Genomic DNA, 19,878 nt, shown 5'->3' with positions numbered 1-19,878 from the left:
AAGGTTCTTGCCAAAAGATGCGGGGTCACAGTTCTCATTTTGTTGAACACTGACCAGCTTTACCTGATTGCATTCCCAAAAAACAAGTGCACACTAGGAACCCCAGATTACACCTTTGCCTCCGTGGCCTTGCATGCGTCCAAAAGGAAAACATATTAGAATTTCTGCACATTTGCTGCATGCATCTCAAGTGCATTTCTACTTGTACCTATCTGGGTTTTTTAGTCACTGCTAGTGATTTCCATACATGGGGACTTTCAAAGAAGTCAACAAATTACTTAACGAAAAGAACACACTACACCAGTAAAGAAAACCCAGTAAAAAGCACAACACTTACTTTCTGCTCTTTCATCCCCATACTCTGGAACAAACTGCTCCACAACTATTGCAGGCAAAGAGCATGCTTGGTAACAAATCTTGAGTGAAACAGACAACAGCCATTCCTCTTGTAATACACGCATCCATTGCCAGATCTGTCAATCCCCCAAGGATTAAATAAAAATCATAATATAAAGGTCATTTGCAAAATCTGGCTGCTTTATCAGGTGAGAAGTAATTAAACTAAACAGCCAGCGGGGTTTATGAGGATATGACACATGACACCTTCCAGCTTCCTGATGTGTGCCACGCTACCCAGCAGCGTATATATAGACGCTGGCCGTCCAGGCAGCGCTATCACCGCAGCCAGCCGACTTCTCCTGACCTGCTGACCAGCCGCTCAACATGCAACCCAAAGGTAGTACCGGGGAGAGCTCTTACCCCACTGCCCTGCAGGACAGAAATCTGCTTGGGTATGGCTGCAAACTGCAGGGAAGGGAAGGGAACAGAAGGGAAAGTCCACAAGGAGGGTGGGCAAGCGCTGGAACGGGTTGCCCACACAGGTCGCAGAGCCTCTGCCACAGGAGATGCTCAAAGCACAGCTGGAGCAGCCTTGGGCCAGCTGCTGCAGTCAACCCAGCCTGCGTGCGTGCTCCCCGCGCCTTCCCTTCCGCTGGAACCGGGGCGCTGCAACTCTGTGCCATCTGCTCCACAGGCGTCTCGCTCAAAATGAAGCTCCTCTTGCTGTCCTGCGTCATGAGCATGGTCCTTGCTGTCGCCAATGCTGTAAGTACCGAACACAGAAACAGGCGGGCGTCCAATGTGGGCAATCTCCATGTTGTCACTTGGAAATTGCAAGTTTTTTTAACTGATGGGAGAGCCTCAGAAATACCAATGGCTGGTGCAAGGCTGAACACATGTACTGTACTCCCATTCCAGACTTCTGGCTTAAGATCGAGTCCTCCTCAAACTTTAAAGCAAAAGAGGAATTGCAAGGTCACTCCCAGCCCATCAGTGGGGCCCCCCAATTCCTTCATCGCACAGCTGACCATTTTCCAGACACTGAAGAACAAGTTTCCTCTGCAGATCTTGGCTTTCTAACAGGATACACTTAAAAATAAACAACTGAGCACTTTGTTTAAAACAAACAAACAAAAAAACAAAGAGAAGTGTGTTTTTTCAAGTGTGTTTTGCTCTAACAAAAAGTTGTTTCTTCTTCTACAGCAAGACGACAGCGATAGCTCTGGTGGGGAGACCACTGAGGCGGTAAGGCTTCTCTTTCTAAATTACTGGGTCTCACCAGTTGTAACATTCAGATTTAACCAGGCGGTTGGCATTGAACTGGGAAACACTTACACAATGCCTTTCTTTTCACAGCCAACAAGACGACCCATTTTCTGGCCCTTTCGCCCCATTTTTCGCCCCTTCCTGAGAAGGCTCAGGGCTGCTCGATCTTCCTGATTGCGAGCCTGAGGTAAGCAACCTATCTTGCTGTACAAAAACACATCTGCAGCAAGCTCTATCATGACATTTGCCTAATTCTCACTGTTAATATTTTAATTGTGCAAGAAATTTCATGGCCCAAGCAAGCATCAAGATCTAGCTATGAAGATACTGGAACAGGCATAAAGCAATGGTGCTCTGTACAACATACTGTCTAAGATCAGGTACTCCAGCTGAAAATGGTCTAGCCGGAAATCTTTCTTGGGAACAAATGACTACCAAAAAACATATCCAAGCCCCCGTACCCCTGCCAGAATGGCTTGAATAGAAAACTGAGGACAGGAAAATCATTACAGAATTTTTCCTTCCACAAGTAACACACTACCCTTGTGCAGTTTTTAAAACTCATCCAGCAGGATACTTTCAGTTATTTTCATTTCCTTCAGCACTGAACATTATCTTAAGCACTTCACAGACAAGAAAGAAACATGCTACTTGGACTTGCCACACCATAGCCAGCCATATACCCAACTGTCAGGAGCCGCCCAGCCACCTCCCGTGAACACAGAAACAGCCTCCTCTTGGGGCCATCGGTTCAAAAGACAATTACACTGCTAAGGGCTCAAATAAAACATTCATTAAGACGTTAAAACAATTAACTGCTCTTGGTTCTAACCTGCAATTCTCCTGTTGCTCTGCAGGTGCCTACCTGGATAATCATGGCTGTCTCCTGCAGGATGCTGCTGCTTCTAGATGATCTTCTACTTCCCACATCTCCTTCATATCTTCTGTCACCGATGTGCTGAAAATGGAGGACCACCACCAACAGGGTCCCTGTTTCACACGCCCACTGCTGAAGCTGGTGTGTGTCAAAGTGCATGACTCTCAACCCTTCTCTGCTTAATTCCTAAATCTGAATAAATGCTGAGCATCAAATGACTAAGGTCTCTTAATTATTTCTTGGGAAAAAGAAACACATCAATGTCACTTCAGCGGCCCTGCTTGCAATGACCATGAGTAGGAAAGGAAGGGAACTCCTGAGGCTGGCTTTGCCTTTTGTCCATGCTAAGATTCACAGGCTCTCTCAAGTCTTTATCTGGCCCTACCAAATACTACCCAGCACTCTGTGCTTTTAGGGGCTTGTTTATCACAAACATTGATGCTGAAGAAAACACCAGATTTTAACTACAATTTATGATAGCGGTTTTTGTAAATGAAGTCTGTGGAAGTCTACACAGCAACAGAAACCACTGATGCTGTCTTATAACACTGCTGATGAACTGAAATGTATAGGAGTAAGCAGGGCAAGGATTGACAGGAAAACTAAAAGCTTTTACCTTCACTTTTTCCTCTGAAAGTTAACTAATATACTCTCATACTATTACACAGCTAAGCTTGACTAAACACAGGCAAAAATGGCAACCAATGCTGTACATCTCCTGTTGTCCACAAATGCCTCTTGACCAAAAGTTACACGCATGACCTAAAGCATTAAATACACCCAAAACATTTGGAAGATTACTCTCAAGGCCACACATCCCAATGATCCTGCGTATGGCACTGTCTCCCCAACAGCTGTACTGCCATGTGCAGTGTGAAGAGAAGAACGTCCAAATGTGATTTGCCCAAAAAAACAGTCAAGGTATACCCCCCAACAGTGATATTTTTAGATAGACACACTAGGACATTCTCATGTGAATACCATAGTGTCAACTAGAAAGTAACTAAAGGTGAAAACTCATCTCAAATAAGACTTCAATCCAGTGACTTTTCTAAGGAGAAACCACTCAGAAACATCGCTTTTTTACATAGCTCTTTAATTCATCTTAGTAATTAATTCAGATCATCATCCTACAAGTCTCACGTGCCTGAAAGATCCATACTCCTGACAAGAAATCAGTGCAAAAATACAGAGTTCAAGTGTAGCTCAGAACTACAATCAAATTCCCAATTATTTCATAAAACGCTTTAGATATGAAGAATGGCTGAAAACAATTAAGACAAGAAAGAAGTTAACAGCTCCACGTTAATCTCATTTTACACTTGAGAAATCCAACAAAGCCATTTTATATCTTCCAAAAGCCTCCATTACGGCATGTCTCATTGAAGCCAAAAGTTCTGGCAGATATTTAGCCAGAGCGTGACCCCACAACTGTAACACTGCATGCACTTGACACAGTCATTGTTATACATCACTTGCAATGCAACCTTGCTAATCCAGGTAAGAGTTTTTGCCAGCTGAACTTCAGCACTGAAAAGGACATCATCTCAGTTTCAAGGCTGGGCAGCTGGTATTCCCCTCGTGTGGGAGTCTGTTCCTCATTTACATCACTCATGGCACTCAGGACCAGGATCCTCTTGCCAGTGGGCTCCCCGTTTCTCAGTCACAAGCTTAATGAAGTAGCTATGGTTGGCATACAGCTTGAGCTTCTCACTGATGTCAACCCACTTCACCATCCCAGCATCATCACCTGCTTCCAGAGGCAAGTTATCCATTGTCTCACCTGTTCACAAAACAAGCGTTAGGACATGCTGCTTTCTCCTACTTTCTCTTCTCACACCTGACCAGTTCTTCCTTTCCACAAGGCTCCCTCAAAGGCAGCAACCTTCAACTATTTCTCAGAGAGAAACCAATCAAGTAGCTCACTGAGTCTGTGCTAGAAAACTTTTCCAGACTTGAATTAAACATTTTTTCGGAAATATGAGTGGCACAGCTATAACTCTTTATCGCCACTCCTAGGTTAACACCAGGAGTGTGACAAGTTACCAGAAATCATTACAACAGCACAAGTTTAGCCAATCCCTCTGCATCAATTAAACGTTTAACATCTGATTGCTTACTTTCTCAGGTACTCAACAAAATATGAACTGAATTCTGAAACTTACATATGCCTGCAATCCTGCCCCCTCCCCTCCCCAAATTACTATTTTATCAAAGTCACCGAAGTAAAAAACATAACCAGTACTTAAATAAGGATGCAGAAAGGCTTTATAGTTGCTCTGAAGCTGTTAAAAAACAAGCCAATAAATGCTTATTAAAAAAAAAGTGTATTGGAAGCAAAGACCAAAAGAACACCATGTTCATTTTTTTTTCTGGGGGCTAATAAATCAAAAACCAGCAGCATATTAAACTTCACCACTATTACCTCTTAACTACCCAAGAGTGAAAATATCTCTGTATGACTTCTGTCTGTCTGACTTCCAGACAGAGAAAGCAGACCGATTCACCTCAAGAGGGGAAAGATGAGCATTCAGGATAACAGATCGATGCAAGAACTAGCAATGTATGCTCATTCCAATTAAATTATAGAAGGAATCTAAAGTACAACAATTGCTCTGGCAGAGTAACAAAGATAAAAGGTGTCAAGAGACAGCAAATAAGACAACAAAGTCAAGAACGCAGTAAAGATCAGCCAGCAGCCAGAGGCAATGCACCTAAAGCAGACACTGGTACTGACCGTGAAGAAACGAAACCCAAGAGCCATCCAACTCAGTCACTGAAACAGGAAATTAAACCAACTCAAGCTAAATACAGTGACCGGACAGTGACTGGCCTAGTGTTCAATCTATATAACAAATGCACATTCTGCGATTTGGAACTAGCTAACACAAAAATAAATTATTTTCGGGCAAATCCCTTATGTTCCTTAATTCAGGACTGAAAGAAATCCAAGGGGAATGACAACCAATACTGGCTGTGAGTGAACATGACAAAAGATGGGAGACCCTCACACCCATTGCTTTCAGTCTAAGAATTAAACTCAACTTGCATTCTCTTCCACTTTCATGGCTCACCCCAGCCCCACGTACACAAAAACAACATCTACAGTAAAAAAAAAAAAGCAGCAAAAAGCACAAGCAGCAATGCCTACCTGTTTCATCGTGATAGTTCACAGCCTCCGTCTCCATCCACGCGTTGTCGGTGTTACGAGGGTCATCCACATATCCGCTGTACACCTAACTCAGTGAACAATCACAAGAAGTTTAAAAAAGGTGGCATCACTAAAAATCACCTACAGTCACTCTTACAGAGTAAGCAATTGTCTCTTCCCTGTCTTATATCACAAAACCCTGAGCATCACAGCTTATTTTAATGACAGTGCATTTTTTCAACTCCTAACTAGCTGCAAGTTACCCCAAGGCTATCTCAAAAGACACAGCTTACCACAAAGTGCTCCTGGCTGAATAGCCTCTGCAGTTGCTTTTCCAAGCTTGCTTTTTCCTCAGGAGATTTCTGCAAGGAGTTCAAGGCCTCTTCCCCAAATTCTCGCTTCAGAGTAGCGCTGATCTTCTCCCCTGGGTCCACCATCCCCTGAGAGTGGAGAAAAAAACACAACTGAGGAGCCTAAGACCTCCCTTGCTATCACTCTTTTACTGGTGCTTAGGACATTACACCCATACAAATCATGCTCTGGTTATGTGAGAAATTCTACACTTCTTTGTAAAAAGCAAGCAGACACATTCTTCAAAAACTACAACAGATGAAATTATACCTGCATTAAGCAAAGGACACCATCAAAATTAAATACACGTACTGCCCTGTAATGTAGGAACAGCAGAAAGCCTATCAATTGATGCTTGGGAGGATAAAGATAAATTGTTTATAGGACCTTTCTCTTCCCCTCTACATCATGAGGTCATCCCCAAAAAGTAACTATATCACACGTATGCCAGTTATCTATCTGCTTATGGCCTTGCCAGAGAGATGTCCACCGTTTCCAGAGCTTTGCTCTTACCCCCGGGATGGCCCACTCCCCACAGTCTCTCCTCTTTATAGCTACAAACTGCAAGATGTTTTTGCCAGTAACTGGGTGAGCGATCTTATTGCCACTTCCATCCCTCTTCCACCTGCAGAAAACGACAAATAAGGACATTTGTTGCTGCTGCTTCTTAGAAGGAAACCAAACAGCAGAGCTCCCACAAAATGGCCTGTTGGAGGGCCAATGCAGCGGATCAAGCACAGTTCTGGATCAAAGACAGACAAAAGCTGTCCGGGAAGATCTCGTCCCTCCATTTTTGCAGCTAGGTCCAGAACATTGGTATCTACTGTAACTCTCACTGTGAAGCCTTTACGTCTAACTGTACTTCTAACTACCTGTAAGATAACGATAATTATACTTTCTGCTATGACAAAGTATAAATTCCAGCTGCAACACTTTCAAACCACCCACTCAGCACCAACAGAAGGCCTCAAACACCCACCACTGCACTCAGGATTTACAATAACTGCAGTAATTACAGCAAAAAACTATCTAAATAAAGACAAAAATCAAATCTGTGTTTGTTTTACTTCAAAGGAAAAAAACAGCAGCATCGGTAGCCTTCTGAAAAGGGCAAGAACGAAAAGGCAGCAGCATGACTTTAACAATGCTTCTGTCTTCAGCGTTGTATTCCTTAGCTTGCAGTTTGGTACTTACACCAGCTCCTCTAAAAGCTCTAGGTGTAATACACTTGACATGAAATCACACAGGCTCTGGAGGCAAAACCACCATTAAAGTAGAGCACACACCGACAAAACAGACTAAGCAAGCCCTCATCTCCTTCTCCTGTACACCAGGCCACCCCAGTGTTTCCTCCTGTGCAAAACCAGGCACACCACTTCATTCACAGCTGAGGCACCAAAACAAAATTCTGTTCCTGCAATTTATTATGCCTCAGCTATGGTCTTTTGGTGCATTATTCAGACAATAACAAAATGTCATGTTATCTTTTAATTTTCACGTTTGTTACTGAATAGCATTTGTACAGTGTATTTCTACTGAGTTACACTTTCTTGATCTTTCATTTGCCTTCTCAGCATTTCAGAAGCAATGGCTTATAATGAACAGCAAGTCCTAAGCATTTTCCAGAAACAAAGGCCAAAAAACTTTTGTGTTCCACATATCTATACATCTCTCCATGCATATACACATACAGGCTTACGCAGAGCAACACACAAAAAGCCACCTGACATGTAATTGCTGGTTCCCAAATGCACAGAAAAAGATGTGAATGCTTTTGCTTTACTGCACGCCACCTTTCGGTCGGTTGTTCCTTACCTAGTCACAACGGGATCGGCGGCGTGGTTTGGCCCCCAGCGCCCTAATAGTCCTCTGCCTGTGAGACCAGTCCTTCCCGCGGGATTCCTGAAAGATGCAGCACAGTACATTAAATAAGTGTACGGCCCCATGTGGGCTTCAAGTGTTCTGCAAAAGCAGCTCTAAGGAAGCTGAAACAACAAAGCTAAGGATAGCACCGTACATCCAGTGTCAGCACAAGCTTTAAAGAATAAAGAGATTCTCTCCTTCATTACCTTTTTGTGTCTGACAGTACAGGCAAAGAACAAAATAACTGTTATTTTCCAGATGACATATTCCTGATCAAGTTTTACTCTCATCACACAAATATAACCTGGTCTGGGAACCTAATCCAGTTTTCAGTTTACCAGACTACACATGCACGTAGCATTTAATTACATAAAAATTCCAGAGGAAAAAAAAGAAATGAAATTCAGGTCTGATTACACATCTGTGCCACGCGAGGATTTGTTAGTGGATGGAAATACTCATCTACTCTGCCGTAGCACACCTGAATGGTATAAAAAACTTCAGAGCATAACACAGGGTCTGACTGAGGGAGCAACTCCACCATACCCTGCTGTCAAAGGTGCTAATGACCTCCTCCTCCCAGGTTTCCACAGCCCACTGTTGGGGCAGAACTGGCTAGCGTTTCAGTGCCTCGCTGCCACAGCCTTCTTCCCAAAAGAACCTTCTGGCACTGAAGTATCGTTTCTTCTGTCTCTAGGGGGGACCCTCTTGATTTTATTCTAGCAGGTACCATCTACCTAAACTGACACAGACCTATAGGAGCTCTAAAACTACACCACTGAAATGAATATGCAAAGAAAATCACTCACCGGGGCCTCCCATTTTCAACCACATACAAGCCATTCCGACTCGTCCTCTCTACTTCTCCATCTCTCTCGTTAAATTTGGGAGAAAAATTTTTATCACTGCAGAAAAGAGTAATTAGAAGCAAGTTAAAACCCAACACACCCCTTTGCACCAGAAAAGGTTGGAGGCCAGCCACCCAATCTACAACACCCATTTGGCTAATGGGCAGGTTTAGATGGAACTTAAAGTACAGGCCCTCCCTCTCCTGTGGGAAGCTATACAGTCTGAGCAATTACTGATGACTGTCTCTGTATTTAAATCTTCAGCTACGCATGGCACTCAAAGCATTTAACGTTTTCTCCTCCTACAATTTCATTTAGAGGATGTTTCAAAGCTGTTCTTGTTCACATTAGGAAGCATTAGATTTTATCCAGTGACAAAGCTAACAAACACTTTCCTAACTGAAGAGCAGCGAGCAGTTACATGCTAAAAGCAATCAACAACTTTGCAAAAGTTTACTGCCCATGCTCTGTGTGCACCTCTGAAAATGGAAGCACACGCTGGTAGGGTGGTCTACAGAAGCCTCCTTGCTGCTCCCCAAAGCAATTCCCCTCAAACCACCACAGGAGTCAACCTACTGACCAGCTTTTTCCTCACAATCCCTTTGGGAAGCTACACTAAAAACCAACTCTGCATTTTCAAGCGTTACCAACACCTCCTACAAGAGCATCTGGCAGTAGGTAAGTGCATGCACCTAATCCCCTCACTAAGCAGCCTACGGCATTCCTCAAGAGGAGAACAGAGAACGTGTTCACGGAACCAATACACACATTCACGGAGCAGTCACCATCAGGCATTCAACTTGCTGCATTTCCTGAGTCAGAGCTCAGCTCCAGACCTCCAGATCTAACTAGATTCTTCTCATCTTGCATCCAATTACGCATGTACGTACTGAAAACTTTCTCCCAAGCTCTTATTCGCACTTGTCAAAAATATTGGAAAATATGTATCATTAAGGGTTCTGAGAATTTTACTTCTCTCACAACACAGAACAGCCGTAGGAACAGTTGCCCATTATTGCAATTAACACTACTGCTTTACCTCAATCACCAGCTCACTAAAACCATGTGTCAAAGACATTCACAGCTGACCCAAACCATTCAGTCCCCCAGCCACCATCCCCAGGTCTTAGCCTGCAAAATCCCTCTAGCATCACGTGACACTTAACTCAGCCGATCAGTATTTCCTCCTGCCCAGTTCAAAAAAGCCAAGAGCCACACTTTCCACTCACTTGAGCTGAGGATCCGCCCACTTGGGTCCGGCCAAAACAGCCGCTGCAGTGTACTCCACAGGATTATAATCTTCCCACTGAGTCAGCCAGCCCACTTTGTCTTCAGGAACTTGGCTACGCTCAATGTGTGATCCAGGATACGGGGAGGTGAGAGCTTTGCTGTGGTAGAACTTGTTAACGTTGCAACTGTTGAACATGTTAGTAGGGTGGAGATGGGACCAATGGGTTGCAGACAAGTTACTGAAAGAAAAAATAAATATCTTATTCCTGAACACATAATGAGTAAGTATTAAGCCTGTTATTAAATCTCACATCTGAATATGAGACTAGAACAAGCAGAACAGCCTAAGCATTTTGCTAAACAACAGCTTTCAACAATGCATCGCTGCTTCTTTCAGAAAGCTTGCAAACAGTCACTTGGGACCAACAGGTTCTGAGCTTTTCCTCCAGCTCTGTGAAGCACCAAGTATTTCACTGGACACATGAGGACTTTGCTGCACGAGAAGCTGAGAAGTGTCAGTGCCATTCTGGGCCGGGCAGTGCTGTGACCATTACTAATCTCCAAGGTACGGCTCAGAGGTGTTGACCAGGACCTGCAGCTGGGAGGCCTGCACTTGAGCATTTCATCAACAAACCAGCTCAGCCTTATGAGAGGCCTGCTCTCACAGCCAGCAGCAGAGCAGGGAAAACCAAATAGGAAATAATCCAGAAGCCTTAGCAAAACAACCCTACGAGTTGCTCTGAGCAACGCAATTTTGTGTGACATTGCAGAGAGTAACATACACCTTGCTCTTCTATTTCTGGGAAGGCTTTGAGCACGTAAGCAACTCAGTGAAAAGGAAAAACCTTGGTCTCCTGTGATTTTACTTTGCCATGGGTGTTGCGGCGCTGACATTCTGCAGTTGATAATAAAGTTTTTAAAAGTATTTAGGTTATAGTGGCTGACGTGCAGCTCTTAAAAATGCTACGCAGGTTAATTGCAGCACACAAAGCAGCCTTCCTGTACTCATATTTTTATAAACTGTCCCCAAAATGCAGGGAAATATTCGAAGAGGCTCGAAGTACCGCAAGAGGCTACAGTCTTGCAAAGTGCTTAAAAAGGAAAATATTTACAAGCTCTCAGCAAGAAGCCTTGGGGTTTCGGTTAAGGAGTCCCGGCACAGGAGGAAATCCATCTGCTCTGTAAAAGGGCACGGGTTTTAGCAACCGCCCGTGCTGACTGGGTGAAGACGGGCAGCGAGCTTTTTGTGAAGAAAACACCCAGTTTATATTACTTACTAACCCCACCGCTTCACCTCAAAGGGGCACAGGAGGCTGCACCAAGCGAACCTCTCCCAGAACGGCCCCTCCAGCTCCCAGCCACGCCACCCGTGCGGGCGCCGGCCGCAGCGCTCCTGCCGAGCGCCCCCCTTCCCCCAGCAGCCCCGGGGGGCGGCAGGCGCGGCCTGGCCCCTCGCGAACCCCACAGCCGGGTGCTGGCGGTACCTGCAGGGCCGCAGGGCGCAGCGGGCGGCCGGGGGGGCCAGCGCGGCGGCGAACCCCAGCAGAGTAAGGGCAGGCGGCAGGCCGGGGCCCGGCAGCATCGGCAGCGAGCGCGGCCTCCCCTCCTCCCGGCACGGCTGTCCCTGGGGAGGGGTGGGGCTCTGCCGCCCCCTCCCTCAGTGCGCGGCCAGCGCCCCCTGGCGGCGGGCGCTGCGTGCGCTGGGGGCGCTGCGTGCGCTGGGGGCGCTGCGTGCGCTGGGGGCGCTGCGTGCGCTGGGGGCGCTGCGTGCGCTGGGGGCGCTGCGTGCGCTGGGGGCGCTGCGTGCGCTGGGGGCGCTGCGTGCGGCGGGATGGGCGCGGTGCGGGAGCTGGCGCTGTTCCTGGGCACGCTGCTCTACGCGTACGCCGAGGCGGCGGTGCGGCTGCTGCTGCCCGCCCGCAGGAAGGCCGTCGGCGGGGAGCTGGTGCTGCTGACGGGGGCCGGCCGCGGGCTGGGCAGGGCCACGGCCCGCGAGTTCGCCCGGCGCCAGAGCCGCCTGGTGCTGTGGGACGTCGACACGGTAACGGGCCGTGAGGGGGGGGGGGGGCGGTTGGGGGGGCGCTGAGGCACGGTGTAACCGGCACGAAGGGGGGAACGGGCAGCCTTTGCCAGCAGCAGCAGTGCCCACCTGCAGCGCCGGGACACGCATGGCGATGCCGGCCGGGCAGGCGCTGCGTCGCGTTGCCAAGGGAGACGCTTGAGCCCAAAGCTTTTGGCAGCTTAGGTGATGATGGAAGATCGGAAGCATGCCCCTGCGGATCTGGTTTCAGGGTACAGGATAGACATTTCTCTAACATAAAAGACAGCCATCTTCGTCAGACGCTTCTCCGCTCCACTGGTTTAAAAACATATAAAAAAAATCTTCTCCAAAGGTGCTCTCTTCTCAAGGTCCTTCCCCCGGGCAACATGTGGGCGCGGTACAGTAGCACATAACGTCCGCTCCTTTCCTTCCCCAGCACGGCCTCAAGGAGACGGCTGCGGAGTGCGAAAGGCTGGGAGCCACCGTCCACACCTTTGTGGTGGACTGCAGCAAAAGGGAGGAAATCTACAGTGCTGCAGAGAAGGTAGGAGAGCAGGTGCACAAGCGAAAGCTTAGCCAGTTGGGCTTGGGTGTCAGAAAGGGCTGGAAAACTGCACCCAAGGTATTCCACTCACGGTGTGCAAGTCTTAAAATTGCAGCTTTTTTGTTTCTGTATGTACAGAGAGGAAAGCAGCCCTTTGGGTATCACAGCCCAGCTCATCCTCCTTTGTGGGCTTCTGTCCCTGCGAGCTCCCACTTTAGGCTTTAGACCCATGAAGGAACGTCTTCCTTTTAGCTTGCTGAGAAACAGACAGATACCACTGTGGAAATTTGAAAGACTATTGTAGAAAGTAAGGTTCAGGTGGTCCAGAACATTCAGTATGTCCACAGAGCCAGCTGTGACTGTGCAGAGTGTATTTTTCTGTGGGTGAAGATTCTATAAAAACTGGCACGTGTAAAAACATCACATCTAAATCAGCTTCCAGGATACTGCACACTTCCTACTGGATCAGGAAACACAGCATGATTTTCCTCTCCCTGAAAGAAAGAATTGTAAAAATTAAATTAATTGCTGCTCATAACTTTGCACTATTGCGATAACAAACAAGACGCGGCTGCATGTTCTTTTTGCCAAAAAGGTGAAGAAGGACATTGGCGATGTCTCCATCCTGGTGAACAATGCTGGTGTGATCACGGCTGCCGACTTGCTCTCGACCCAGGACCACCAGATTGAGAAAATGTTTGAGGTCAACATTCTCGCCCACATCTGGGTAAGGGCCGCTAGCGCGTTCGTCCCTCCGTGGTTGTGTGAGTGTTATTGAGGAGGTGGGGGCACCCTCAGCCAGGCACCGAGACCCTGCAGGCAGGAGATGCATGGCTCAAAAATGCAAAATGTTTTTTTGTCAGCAAGCCCTGAGAGCAGGCAGCAGGGCCAGCCTCTTCCCAACTGCTCCTGTCAGCCCAGTAGGGCTCCAGGTCTCTACCCCAGGGCATTTTGTACCTGCCTGCATTGCTGACTCTGTTCTAGGCTCATGGCACTGTCTCAAGCCCATCCTGGAGCTGTTCTGCCTTTGCCTGTGTGTATCACCTTCCTTATACCCCTCCAGAACTTCTCTCTGCATGGAGGTGACATAGCTGGGCCCTATCAGAGCTAGGCCTTGCCTTCCCCCTCCCCGGGGACAGGGACAGCTTTCAGCAGGAAAAACAGAGTGGTCAGTAAACAATTTCTGCTTGCAGGGGACTAAAAGGCATGCTACAGATTGGGTGTGCTGAGGAGAGACACCGGCAGCATGGCTGCTGACAAGTGAAACCTAAAAACTAGGCTAGGAGCAATGTGAACATCACCTTCTGTCAATCCCTGGCTTTGCTGAAAGGCTCCTTTTGGAAATTGGGATGCAAATTGTCCCAGCTAAAAGGAGACTGGGTATCTCTGTGGTTCTCAGGAGCTTGGTGCCATGCACCCCCCAGCACTAGGGGTAGGCTTAGTCACTTAACTGCACATAACCGAGTAACTTAATTGCACATAATTGAGGCCAGTGTTGAAGACTCCTAAGAAGTCATTGTTCATTTCCTCCTCCACATGCCCCACCTCTTCTTGTTCTAAAACCCTTTCCAGACAACAAGAGCTTTTCTGCCAGCAATGATGGACAACAACCGTGGTCACATTGTTACGGTGGCTTCCGCAGCAGGTCATTTTGTAACCTCTTTCATGGTGGCTTATTGGTAAGTGACTTCCAAATCAGCTCTCTTCATTTCTTGTTTTTAATTGTCTTCTCCACCAGCACACACGGAGTAACCGAAATAAACATCCCACTGAATAAGCTACTTCCAAAGAGCAATGCTAAGGAGAAAAAAAACACAACACCTGTCAAATAAGGACCCACAGAGGTACCCACTAATTTCATTATTAGCTCTGATTGAGGTGATTCAGTAAAGGATTAATGATGTGACCAATCAACTAATGAAATCTTACTTTTTTCTCTCCATACCTAATCCAGATTTTGCTTTGTTAAAAAAAAAAAAGGTATCTTCTTCCCTTCTCCTTCTTAGAATGTAGCACTCCTGTGAGTTGGTGTGGTGTTAACAAGAAAATCCTTACTGAGCAGCTTTTTGCATTTCTAGCATTTGTGGCAGTGACTGCAGTGGATAGAAACGCTTCTGCCATCATCAGATAAAACAAGGTTTTGACTGTAAAACTACTGTAATCTTTTGAGAAGATAAAAGATACAGTAATACTGAGTGCTGTAAGGAACATGACACTGCTGAGAGGCCAAAGTACTGCCCAAGTTTAACAGAGGCACTGGAAACGCATGCACAAAATTGCAGAAATACTATTGTCTGGCATAATGTCATACCGCATCTGACCTAGCCCTCTACAATAGTGTTTCCCAGAAGAACCATCTTTCCCTGGGTATGTTCCTTCATGGGGAGTCACTGTTGGCCATGTAAGAACACCTGAGCCAGGACTTTTAGCTGTATTACACTGTTAAACTTATTTGATATTGCTCATTTGATTTGTTTCTACTTGGTTCTGTTTTATACTCCTGGCCTTCACAAACTTCAGTCGCACTAAATTGCTTAAGTCCTTTGTTTCAAATCTCGTGCTTCAACGTCACAACATGCTCCACGTGATACAAGAAGCAGTAGGATTGTTGCCCATACCTATAATCACATTTGTTCTTAATTTTGCACACTTCATAAAATTCTTCGAAAGAATTCAGCCTAACACATTCTAAGTCAGCTGTATGGATTCACACACTATAATTTCCTAGCATTTATCTGCCTGCTCAGTACTAACCTAAGTTTTTTTAGAGTCACCCACTTCACATCCCGCTATGCCCTCCCCTGGCAGCACTATCTATTTCTGTGAGACAGTAAAAGCCAGCATTAGTTCCTGCCCTATCTCTTAGAGATGGATTACATGTCTTCCCCTGCTAGTCAGTATTGGGTGTTCTTTCAGCCCCTTTCTATTTACATCACGTTGGAAATAGCATTCCCACCTTCTCATTTGTGACATTTTTTCCGTCCAGTTCAAGCAAGTTTGCTGCGGTTGGATTTCATAAAGCTCTAACCGAGGAACTATCTACCCTGGGAAAGGATGGAATAAAAACAACGTGTGTCTGCCCAGTTTTTATGAACACTGGATTTGTCAAAAACCCCCGTACAAGGTAATGTTTTGATAAAAGCCACATCTCAGCCTGCCTTTCTTTGCATTTAGATGTATTTACCCCTGCTTTAGGACTTGCTTCCAACCTGTATATCAAAGGGTAAATAAAATTGGCTGAATATAAATCTCTATCTGCAACATCACTTCAACCACAAGACCTGCATTTGAATTACCTGACTTTGCCTGCAGTTGAAGTATCCTACTTCACATTCAACTCTCCCATGTTTTACCTATATCATTCTTAAATTTATGCTTTCCTTTCATTTTAGGCTTGGAAGGATTTTGGAAGTTGATGAAGTTGTGAAAGAAATGATGGAAGGAATACTGACTAACAAGAAAATGGTTTTTGTTCCACCACAGCTGAGCATTGCTTTACTTTCTGACATGTAAGTGGCATTAAAAAAAAAAAGGGGGGGGGGGAATATTCAACACAACTGCATGAGTGTAGAAGCGTCACACTTGAACCATCTGATTCAAGTTTTACCATTGAAATAAGTGTCTTTTGCTTTCACAGTAGGAAAACTTTCAGTTGGTATCATTGAAATAAATACCCCTGAATGATGGCTAGACACCCAAAGTCTACATTCAGTCCAGTTCCATTTATTTTCTACCATCTTTAATCAATATACTAGGTCATTAAATTCATTTCTTATTTGACTTCAGTATGTCTATAGCCACTTGAAAATGTGCATCAGTCTGCAGGAGACATTTTTATCTGATTGAATTATCTCAAGCATCTTACACCACATGTCAAGGCTAAGGAATTACATGGTGATTATTCCTAATGACAATAGGAGAAATAAAAGCATTTTGTTGAGTCCTGTCGTAGGTCATTGCAACCCACTGTTTGCAGAGAGCTGCTGAGTGGGGAACTCGACTGCTCCGCAGGCTGACAGGGAGGCAAAGGGAGACAGAGGGATCTCTCTTCCTTCACAGACAGAATTTCTCATGGGCTTGCCAAGAACAGCTTCACAGGTTCTCTGAACCAGCAGCCACAAGCTCCAGAAGCAGCTGAGGAACTACTGCATTTTAGCCTTCACTTCCTCGTGTCAGCACCGGAAGGTCTAGGCCACAGGGGCTGGGAAGGGTGCTTGAGAAGGACGCTGCTGCTTCTCCTGGCCATGAGAAGCGCAATTTGTCCTCTCAGGCTTCTTTACCCTGTTGTAGCTGCTCTGCTGGGACATTTTCACCAGAGCTCAGGTTCGAAGCCTAGAAGGCACATCAGAACAACTAAATTGCCACGTCAGTTAGCTCCTACAGTCCCTCAAGAAACCCTTGGTAACAACTTGTTTGTGGGAAGACAACTTGGCTCTAACCAAAACCTCCTATTTATGAGAGGTTGTAAAGATTCTTCTGTTTTCCCCATTTTCCTCAATCAACCAGATGAGGTTTTGAAAGCAAAGAAGGCAAAGGCAATTCTCACCTTATTTTTAATGCACAGGCCTACCTTCGGTGTTAAACCTTCCTGGATGCAGCAGCAATGCTGCAACCAACATCCTGCCCGGGGGATACCTGTCCTTGGAGTTGTCATCAAAGGAGGAAGGTGGTGAAGGGATCAGAATCAAAGCTAGCCAAAGCATTTCAAGGGCTACGTATCCTTGGGAACTACTCCCAGTTTCAGTTTTGTTCTCTGTCTAAGGCAAGCACACATTCTGCACCCAGACCAGCTCTTGTCTCACCTGTGCTGCCACTTTTCCTGTGACCCAAGGTCTTATCCTAGATTTCATCTCACGGTTTTATCTTACAGGTTGCTTCCAGAACGTGTCTCAAGATTTCTGAAAAAGCTGACAGATGTTAAGTTTGATGCAATTGTTGGACACTGGAGCAAACAGTGAACAGCAAGTTGTTTGTCGTTTCCCCATGACACGAGTGAAAACAGAACATGGATCATGTGTAGCACAGCAGTTTTGATTCAGAGCAGAAGCAAGACAGGTACTTCTTCCAGGCCACCACTACCCTTCACACCTAGACGCTTATCCCACACCTGCAGCAGGAACACACATGCATAACATGGAGTGTTACCAGAGCAGAGATGCAGCTCTGCAAGTCAGAAGGGCTGTTTTAGCTGTGCATTGTGTCATCGCTAGCTCCTTCCCTGCTTCCCGCATGCACCGAGGCAGACAGGAAATGCAGCAAAGCCCATTTTTGGGCAACACAGGGATTGCCTGAGTATATATATGTTAATCTGGACTGATCACTGAGCAAAGTGATCTTGTGGGAAGTAGTTCATAAGGGTGGTCTGCTTCATCTCAATGAATCATTTAAATTTAAAAAACCTGTAACACACACTCCATTCTATGTGCTTTTGTAGTGAGTACCTGAAAGAACACAACCTTTTAATCAAGTGTTACCTGAATATGTTGATTATTGCATTATGCATGAGCAACATCAGCACAACTTGTACAGAATAAATACAGTTCTTTACCCAAAAGGTGCCTCGCAGCAGTTCAGCCATAACCAGGTCCTAGAGGTGCATTTAAGGCACAGCAGTGTCAAGTAACGCGCCCTCTGCCGGTATCATTTCCCCCGTGATTTATCAGTAATCCCCAGACTCTTTCCAAACAGCTTCCTCTGAAACGAGCACAGTATTTCTTGGCCAGTTACCGGGTGCCCTCCCGCATTTCATGCTCACTTGAGAATGCAACTTATTTCAGCCAAAGGTAGGAAAAGTTGCACTGAAAAAAAAAAAGAAGATGTGGACTTGTCCTCACATTAGCAGGCACTCATGTCTTTAAATAAAAATCAAGGAGATGCTAAACCTGGAAGCTCCTCATTCAAATGCCAGGGGTGAGCTGAAGTGGAAGTCTATGGGACTTGTACACCAGTATAGACCAGAAGAGAAAGCCTTAACAGGGAAGCCAGCGACTCCTGGATAAGCCTTCATTTCAGTTCACTGACGCTCTTCAGACACACATGCACAGCAATGAGGGTTTTCATATTCCACTCCTCTCAAACACTGGCACTTTTCATTGCAGAAGCTGCCGCAGCTCCAACAGCCTGGGATGATTCCTGGCTTCCCCCTCCCCACCCTGCTCTGCCCCTTGCAGGGGAGCAGCAGAGCAGGGTTTCCCAGCAGAAGGAGACAATCTCAGCGCTATGGCCAACAACCTGTCAGGCGTCTCACCCATGGAGCACTGGCCAGCCCCACTCTGCCCCTGGCCCAACCCGGCAATGAAGTCACAGCAGCAGCGCTGGGTCGGGATCAGCAAGGCACTGAACACCTACAGCACCACCAACGCACAGGCTGCAGCTTTAACGCAGGTGCCAGGCCAACGGGCAGGCCCGTGTGGGGCACCCCCGCTGTCCCTCACAAGCCTCCCGCCTGCTTCCCTGGGCACCACCGTGACCAGGAAGAGGTTAAGCCTCCAAAGGTCTGTGTAAACTCCCTTTGGCCTGTGGAACAGCAGAACACCGTGCGATGAAACGCCGGTCAAAAACCTCTTCAGAACACAGAGAGGTTTTCTGCCTACTTGTGCAACTGCTGGCTGCGGCAGGCACTTGCTGGCTGGCAGCCGTTTGAGGGAGGCCTGAACACACTGCTGCATTAGGCATGGCTACATGTGGGTGGCTTCCAGTGTAATCCTTGCTCTCCATACCAATGTTCTCCTGGCCTCCTCAGTTCTCTTCCTGGCCACCAGAGTCAATACAGCTCAAACTTACCCCAAAATCTGGTTGTTCAGGGTACCCGGTGGAAGCCTATGCCATCAAACTTCATATAGCCGCTTCCAGCAAAGCCCCACACTCAAAGAGAGGTATCTTGCATAACAGCTTAGGGCACTTACGAGCCTCATGGGGACTCTGCTCTCGTGCTCTGCCTCTGCCTTGGCTGCCTCTTGGAGCTGGCACTCCCCTGCCTCAGACCCAGCCCCAGCTGGAGGCCCGTGCCAGGAGAGCAGCAGCACTGCTGAGCTGTGAAATCAGGGCCTGCCTGAACCGCCAAATGTGTTAATTGGGAAGAGGAAAAAGTTCCGTGAGAAAACCAGCACCTAGCTCTGGGCATCCCCACTGGCATCAAATATCTTCTCCCACTGAAAGTACGAGCAACTGTGGAGCCAAAGTACAGCAACAAAACCTCTAACAACTCATTTTAGCTGTAAGCCAATACTAGTTAGAGAGCAGATATTTAGGGAGCCTTTACTCTGCCCAGACTAGGGAAAAAATCCTTGTGTACAGTTATAAACATGATTCAAATACATCCAAATTTCAAACTGAAAAGTAAAAAAAACAATTTCTTTCAAACAAGAC

The 19,878-nt window shown here is 46.4% G+C and overlaps 2 protein-coding genes and 1 long non-coding RNA gene across 4 annotated transcripts; 2 read left to right on the top strand and 1 right to left on the bottom strand.

The window, feature by feature from the left end:
- Positions 1-203: 203 nt before the first annotated feature.
- On the top strand, positions 204-2,652 carry LOC121069689. The gene is made up of 5 exons (XR_005819554.1): positions 204-736; positions 1,034-1,104; positions 1,543-1,584; positions 1,696-1,792; positions 2,463-2,652. It is a non-coding gene; the product is annotated as an uncharacterized LOC121069689 (long non-coding RNA).
- Positions 2,653-4,013: 1,361 nt separating this feature from the next.
- NUDT9 (nudix hydrolase 9) lies at positions 4,014-11,562 on the bottom strand. 2 transcript variants are annotated; one of them, XM_040556093.1, is made up of 8 exons: positions 11,410-11,562; positions 9,925-10,164; positions 8,657-8,752; positions 7,800-7,886; positions 6,498-6,609; positions 5,927-6,073; positions 5,634-5,718; positions 4,014-4,265 (listed from the first exon to the last, which is right to left on the bottom strand). In XM_040556093.1, the coding sequence occupies exons 1-8, from the start codon at positions 11,505-11,507 to the stop codon at positions 4,090-4,092; spliced, it is 1,041 nt and encodes a 346-aa protein (XP_040412027.1). In that variant the 5' UTR covers positions 11,508-11,562; the 3' UTR covers positions 4,014-4,089. The 2 variants fall into 2 exon arrangements, with proteins under 2 accessions (XP_040412027.1, XP_040412028.1); XM_040556094.1 differs by lacking the exon at positions 11,410-11,562 and adding an exon at positions 11,207-11,228.
- Positions 11,563-11,684: 122 nt separating this feature from the next.
- LOC121069686 (17-beta-hydroxysteroid dehydrogenase 13-like) lies at positions 11,685-18,064 on the top strand. Its single transcript, XM_040556097.1, has 7 exons — positions 11,685-11,966; positions 12,403-12,510; positions 13,106-13,237; positions 14,083-14,189; positions 15,497-15,634; positions 15,903-16,019; positions 17,381-18,064. Exons 1-7 carry the CDS (start codon positions 11,757-11,759, stop codon positions 17,466-17,468), a joined length of 900 nt encoding a protein of 299 aa, XP_040412031.1. The 5' UTR covers positions 11,685-11,756; the 3' UTR covers positions 17,469-18,064.
- The last annotated feature ends 1,814 nt before the right edge of the window (positions 18,065-19,878 follow it).

This window comes from Cygnus olor, chromosome 4, assembly GCF_009769625.2.
Source record: "Cygnus olor isolate bCygOlo1 chromosome 4, bCygOlo1.pri.v2, whole genome shotgun sequence".
NCBI classification, from domain to species: domain Eukaryota; kingdom Metazoa; phylum Chordata; class Aves; order Anseriformes; family Anatidae; genus Cygnus; species Cygnus olor.
Note: the sequence above shows the minus strand (reverse complement) of the source record. Positions and strands in the feature narration are given on the sequence as shown.